The 7,213-nt window shown below is 43.9% G+C and overlaps 1 protein-coding gene across 1 annotated transcript; it reads right to left on the reverse strand.

The window, feature by feature from the left end:
- Positions 1-206: 206 nt before the first annotated feature.
- LOC135980358 (maestro heat-like repeat-containing protein family member 2A) lies at positions 207-6,599 on the reverse strand (the record flags this gene model as incomplete). The annotated part of the gene is made up of 9 exons (XM_065580377.1): positions 207-259; positions 1,887-2,028; positions 2,354-2,394; positions 2,864-3,008; positions 3,629-3,712; positions 4,792-4,914; positions 5,178-5,251; positions 6,304-6,417; positions 6,530-6,599. Coding segments are annotated over 9 exons (846 nt in total), but the record flags the coding sequence as incomplete, so codon positions are not given.
- Between the last annotated feature and the right edge of the window lie 614 nt (positions 6,600-7,213).

Raw genomic sequence — 7,213 nt, forward strand, 5'->3', positions numbered from 1 at the left:
TAAAAAAAAAAAAAAAAAAACACTGAAAAATTTGAAAATGTCCGATGAAAATAAAAAAGGCCATTTTTCACTGAACAAAAGTTGCAAATGAAATGGTTTGACCAGCTCTGCTTATAATGAATAATTTATCATTATTCTTTCCCCAGCTGATACATTTGGAGAGGGGAGGAAGAGCTGTAACAATACAGCTGAAAGCCATCTTGTACCTGAAGCAGCATGTGCTCCCACCGTTCATGGTCCAGGGAATTCTCTGTGTTTCCTATAAAGCAGGAGGCAAAACAATAATGTCACTTAGGTTAGCAAGAAGAGTCGTCCCAGGTATCTTCTTCGCAATCTGTCCTTCTAAAACCCCTGGTCTGCCAAGCTGTAACATACCTGGGCTTTCAAGACTAAATGGGACCTACGCCAACATTCTTTGTTGGACCAACAGACAGTATCATGTTATGTACCCTGCTGGCATTTTTATTCAGGGTCAGTCAACCCACCAGGAGTGAGATGCTGAGCACTCCCAATTCCTGTTGACTTTCATGGGAGCTGAGGGTGCTGAGCACATCACAAAACGGTTCAGCACATCAGAAGACTGGGTTTAATGTGAATACAACCTTTTCTTGCATAATAAGAGATTCTGGACTTGATCCTAACTTGTTGTAAATCGGTGTAGCTTCACTGAAGTCAATGGAATTATACTGATTTACATCAGCTGAGAATCTGGCCCTGATTCTGAATGTCCAGCTCTAACCTACCCTTCTTGAATGTCGGCACAATGTAGTACTGGGGACTCTGTACAGCAACAACAACTAGGGAAGATACAGCTCATTTCTTAAATCTGTTTTTTGAATATCAAACCCACTTGAACATTTTGGGGTCCGACGTTCATCAGAAAGATATCGGGTTTGTGCTCCACATAGGGTCTGTCATACTCCACAGAGACTATACTGGCACAGCTATGTCATTAGCCATAACCCCATAGTGTAGACACAACCTACACCAGGGGTCAGCAACCTTTCAGACGTGGTGTGCCGAGTCTTCATTTATTCACTCTGATTTAAGGTTTTACGTGCCAGTAATACACTTTAACGTTTTAAGAAGGTCTCTTTCTATAAGTCTATTATATAAAACTATTGTTGTATGTAAAGTAAATAAGGTTTTTAAAATGTTTAAGAAGCTTCATTTAAAATTAAATTAAAATGCAGAGCCCCCTGGACCAGTGGCCAGGACCCAGGCAGTGTGAGTGCCACTGAAAATCAACTCGCGTGCCGCCTTTGGCACACGTGCCATAGGTTGCCTACCCTTAGCCTACACTGATTGAAGGGTTTTTTCCACGGAGGTCAATAGATTCATACCACTGTAAAATTGGTGAAAGACATTTTTAGGCCCACAATACCTAGATTCTACAAAGGGCAGCCACTTGGCCAACCTAACTTTTATGGCTCGGGTTTCCTTACAGAAAGAAAACTCTGGTTTTTTTAATTGAATCACCCTTGAAAGTAAACATGGGGTTTAATTTTCAGAAAAATTCAGTTTCCAAAATCAGACTATATATGTAACCCCAAAATATTTCACAAACCTCCAGCTTCATGTGTATTCACCTTCCCAACTAATAACCTAGCAAAGGTGTGGGGGGAACTGCTGTAAAATTTCCATTCAGCTGAAACCTTCCTGGCCTGATTCTGCCCTGATTGAATTGGCCTCAGTGGTTAAACTCTGGATTTACCCCAGTGGTTCCCAGTTATCCAGGTGAAGGAAAAGTGAGGGCCCAGAACCCCAACTTCAATTCCCCACTGTTCTCATGTACTGCAACAGGAATGGCACAACACATGTCAATACAAAGCTGCATTTTGTGGCTTCCCTTCCATGGGCCGCACTCCTCCTAACTAGCACTTTACCTTCAATGTACTGCAGCAGAGGTGGGATGTTTACTACCCACATCTCACCCACTGCTGCGTGGATAATGTGGTGCAGGGCCTTCAGTAATTGCAAGGCAGCACATCCATGTCCTTCTCTTTCATAAGGGGATGAGGCTACTACCTGTCAATGAGAGAGAAAGAACAGGCTAAGTTTTGTCAGCACAACACCAGTTTGTTCCTGAAGGAGGGAATAGTTCAGACTCTCTCATTGTGGAGACCGTACAATAGAGTTTTTGCTTCTACTGCAGTGTCTTCCTGAAGAAGCAAGCATTCTAGCTAGTACGAGGATGCAGAACAGTGTGTCTCAGGAGAGGGTGGAGAGAGAGAGAGACCCAATCATACACATTCCTCAGCCTGTCTATAAGCATCTAGCTATAAAACCGATTTTTATAGTTAACTGTCCCACTTCACATTTCGCAGAAAACCTATTTTCATGGTCTACTCACCAGGAGTCGTGCCAGCAGCCCCTGGGGTGTAGGGAGTTTCACTAGGGAAAGAAACAGAATAGCATTAATGATGCCAGGCTTTGCAGAGAGTCCTGCTGATGTTATTCACCTATCCATTTCCAACGTGCCCACCAATGTTGAATACAGCTGATAATAATTTGCATTTCCATAGTGCTTTCAGTCTGAGCATCTCAAAATGCTTTACAAACATGAATGAATTCCGCCTCACAGCACCTCTATGAGGTTGGCATTAATTACTCCTTCATTTCACAAGTGGGGAAGCTGAGAGAGAAAGATCAAGTGATTTCCCCAAGGTCACATCAGAATTTTGGTGGCAAGGCGGGAACAGAACCCACGTTTCCTAGCTCCCTCCCATGGCCATGTTGTAATCACAAGACCATCCCTCATTCATTTTAGCCTCCTGATTGCAGACGAGAGAACTGGAGCAGACTGAATCTGTTCATTTCATAGGGCCTGGAGAGAATACATGAAAGAGTTTCTGTTATAAACCTGGTCCACTGTAGTCGAGGCAAGCAGCTTCTTCTCCTTCCTGCTGCTTTTTCTCAGCCAGTTCCCTAAGGCATCTGCAGAGAGGCTTCAAAGTACCAGTGTACTGAGCTGGCACCACATACTCCAGAAGCCTTGGCCATAACACCTGCAGAGAAGAGCGAGACTGTTCAGTACATAGCTATTTCCATTCCCCCACCTCCAGTATCCTGCTGTCTGAATCCCTCCCTGTCATGTAGCTTCTCCTTTTATTCCTCACTGACCCTTCCCTAACCTATCACCTCATCTCTCTCTCCCCAACATCTCACTCTACCTGTCCGGTGCCCCCGCACTCTGTCTTTTAAATACACTGCCTAGTTTGGTGAATCCTCTTTCCCTGCATTAGAGCATTATGGAGCTATTTAGATAGCACCATAAACTCACCCAGAACTTTACAGACCTATAGAAGGCACACTTCCAGCCCCAATATCTGTTCAAATCCAGGATCACCAAATCAGAAGTATTCATGGGGGATCTAAGGGGAAGTTGCACTCAGACAGTGGAAAGAATTAAGAGAAGATCTCTGCAACATGATTCCTTCCAGTTAAGTTGCTTTACATCTTTTCTCTAATGTGAACCACTTACTCCATGATGAAGGGGTCACACTATCCCTGACATGAATTTGATATGTTGTTCCTCCATTATGCTGACTGTGCAAAGAGCTTCCTTGTGGAGAGGTACAAGGAAGAACGTCCCTATTTCAAGAAGCAGTAGTAACAGGTCACTTACTTGGGTCATTCCACTGACTGAGGTGTCCAGACATTGCAGGATGTCAATGCACAGGGTTTGGATAGTGCTTTCTTCTTGAATAGCCTGGGTGAGAAGTGTTGTACCCTGCTGTGAGATAGCTAATAAGTTCTATAGAGCTAGTAGTAAGACACTGGCTATAGAATCAGTGTCCTTCTCTTACGAAGCCATCTTGAACATTGACCTATGCCTACTTTTATATTGCACTGGAAGTGCACAAACATCTGAAGGAAAGAGAATAATAGAAACTCCTAACTGGTGGGTCAGATTCCAGGCTTAGGAAAACCCTAAAGTGAAGGGAATGATTCACTGAACACAAAAGAGTTTCCCCAACAGCGTTAAGTTTTTTTAAATTTGAAAAACTGTTTCATCTTTTTATCTTTGAGGAAAAACATTCAGCCTCTGCCCAGTGGAAATAAATATGCAGAACCAGGGGGATCCACTCTGTTTGTTCTGATGCCCCAACCAGCTTGGGTCATTCTGTGTGTAGTGAGTGTGATTCTATCAACAACTTAAAGTTGTAAAGTTGAACTGTTTATGTTAATACATATCATGGATCCAGTCATGGAGCACAAAGTGTCTGGAGCCCCTGGCTGTGTCCATGGATAGAAATACGGATTGAAGATATTTTTAAACTAGTACATGTAGAGTAGAGTATGTAGTGAGGGAAATATGCAGCAAGCTTTTCCAGGCTCCTGACAGTCTGGGATGCAGCCTGCATAACCTCGGTGTTTTGCTGATAGTTTAGGTATGCTTCAACAGCCACAGAATTGGGCATCATTATGTTCTCTGGAGAGTCTATTGAAAACAAAAAGATGTGCTTCCTTGTACAAGAACATTTCACTGAAAAATGGTGTTTTCAGAAGTTTCAATGTCTCATCAGAGGTTTGAGTAACCTCGATAACTCTGTTAGATGTAATTACCCAGTGTGAGATTCTGATCTCTGTTACACTAGTATAAATCCAGAGTAACGCCACTAAAGTCAGTGGAGTTACCTTGACTTTACACCAATATAACTGATCAGATTCTGTCTCTAATCATTCAGTCCAGCTGTCCCTGAGTCAAAACTCCCACGGAAGGCAAGGGGAGCAATCAGCATGCAAGAATGGTAGGACCGAGTCCTACGTGTTAAGAACTCTCCTTACCAGTTTGCTGGTGGACACACTGAACTCGTGGAAAACATATGCTACCATATCCCATTCTGCACAATTCTCCACACTTCCTGAACTGAGCAGCCTCCTGATGAAATGAAGAACTGCCTTCCTCACCTGCAAGGGTAGAGATTACACACAAGAGTTCTTGTTATCCCTTCTGCCTGAAATAGGAGATAGGATATGAGAGTCCTTATGCTTTTGAGTTTATCTCCTTAGATTATAAACATGGCTACATTTAACACAGGCAGGAGAATGACATGCCTTCTCTAGTCTGCAGTCTCTCCTCTGGATCTGAATGAAAGCTCCACCCAGATATCCATTCATCCCATATCATTGAAAAAAATTGAAATATTTCACTGCTCCACACACAATCTTACCTTAGCATTCTGATCACTGAGAGTGGATTTCACTGCCTTCACAATCAGAAACTTTTTAACTTTTGTCTCGGGCACTGAAAGATAAGGAGAGGTGTACAGTACTTTTTTGTTCCACTCGCTCACTTTCCACATTGGAATTAATCCTGGATTTCAAAGGGCCCTATTTAAGAATAGTACCGAGCTTCTCTCATCTACAGAATCAGTGGGAAAAACATAGGACCAGACTCTGGTCTCAGTTACACCAGTGTAAATCTAAAGTAATTCCACTTCTATAATGAGTGCCATCATACTACCATGATGGAAATCTTATAAAAGCGTTAGATAGACTGAGGTCATTGAAGTAATCTGTGTTTACACCAGTATAATAGAACTCAGAATCTATAGTGTATAATACTGACGAATATCGAGTCAGGAGTCCTATTTTATTTGTATCTGATTATTGTTAACATGCATTAGCCCCAAGTTAACTTCTGTATTTGAAGTTGAAAAATATCTTGGGCTACATTCAGCACTTAGTTGAACCTGTTGATTTCTGGGTGGCCATAGGGGGGTAATTTAGGGCAGCATTTGGTCCCTTAGTGGAGATCCAAACCACTGGTGACTGTGTGTTATAGAGACTCTGTGCCCCATTTGCAGAGGCGATGAGTCTGTTACAGCCCTGCCGTGCCTACAAAGCCTTGGTTCTTTAGCTCAATCTATAGTAGCTCATGCTTTTAGCTCTGGATCAGGGCCGGCTTTAGGCTGATTCCCCCGATTCTCCTGAATCGGGCCCCGTGCCTAAGAGGGCCTCGCACCCCATGCCTAACAGGGCCCCGTGCCCAGTGGCCTTTTTAAATTTTTACTCACCCAGCGGCGCTCCGGGTCTTTGACGGCACTTCAGCAGCGGGTACTTCACTCCCTCCAGCTCTTCGGCGGCACGTGAAGGACCCGCCGCTGAATTGCTGCCGAAGACCCGGAGCGAGTGAAGGACCCGCTGCCAAAGACTCGGAGCGCCGCCCGGTGAGTACAAGCCCCACAAATCAGACCCCGCACTTCCTAAAGCCGGCCCTGCTCTGGAGGTCCCCAACTCAACCCTCAGCATGTCGGCCAAGAGGGCAGCTGGCACAGTTGCTCCTGTGTTACTTACAGTCGGCACCAACAATAGCACTGAGCAGATTCAAAGAGGCCACACGAACAGCCTCATTCTCAATCTCCAGCTGCGAGTGCAGAAATGCTATCAGATCATCAGGAGAAGAACGGGCTGCAAGGGAACAAATCACGTCCTCACTGACAACAGAACTCTTATTCTTACCATACCTGACAAAGGAAGTTACAAGGAAACCACTGTGCAACTCAGAGTCTCTTCCCCTTACCTAGCAGAACTACACAATCCAACAACTCTGCGTGATTTTCCGTGCTGAGCGGCTTAGCTTGAGAACAGATCTGTGGGAAGAAGGGAAATGGTCAAAGAAAAACTAATCAGAAGCAATTGAAAAGAAAATGTTCAATTAATTTCTAAGCTTCCACTTCCTACTTGTCCAAATAGAGGTCTGAACCCCAGGTAGATGGTACTGAATGCACAGCAAGAATCAAACACAATGACCAATACATTTGATAAGAGAAGCTAAAGGGTTTTGAGCAGCAGAGCTGATCGAATCAAGACACAGCCACAGTTTTTACTATACAACTCTGACTCCCCTGATAATCAGCTTATGGTGAAATTGCTTTACAAACTGAGCTGGATATTAGCTAAGAAAATGAGACCGCTACCTGCTTACTCTTGAGCCTGCAGAAATCAGTAAGGCATGAGGAGGTCCCCAGGCTCTGCACTATCATTCGATAGATTTTTATTGTTAATATGCTTCAGATCTGCTGTGCCTAAGCTCAAGGGATCCAAGCAAAACCACCCCTCACCTGGCTGTGCAGAGCACTGCAGATGGCTTGAAACTTCTCTTTAGGTAGAGGGATCTTATATTCAAAAGAGACCTCCAAGAGCTGGCTCAGACTCTGCAACAGAGGGTGAAAGTCAGATGGTGGCACACACAGGAGCAATATGT

The sequence above is a fragment of the Chrysemys picta genome, unplaced genomic scaffold, assembly GCF_011386835.1.
Source record: "Chrysemys picta bellii isolate R12L10 unplaced genomic scaffold, ASM1138683v2 scaf2861, whole genome shotgun sequence".
NCBI lineage: Eukaryota > Metazoa > Chordata > Testudines > Emydidae > Chrysemys > Chrysemys picta.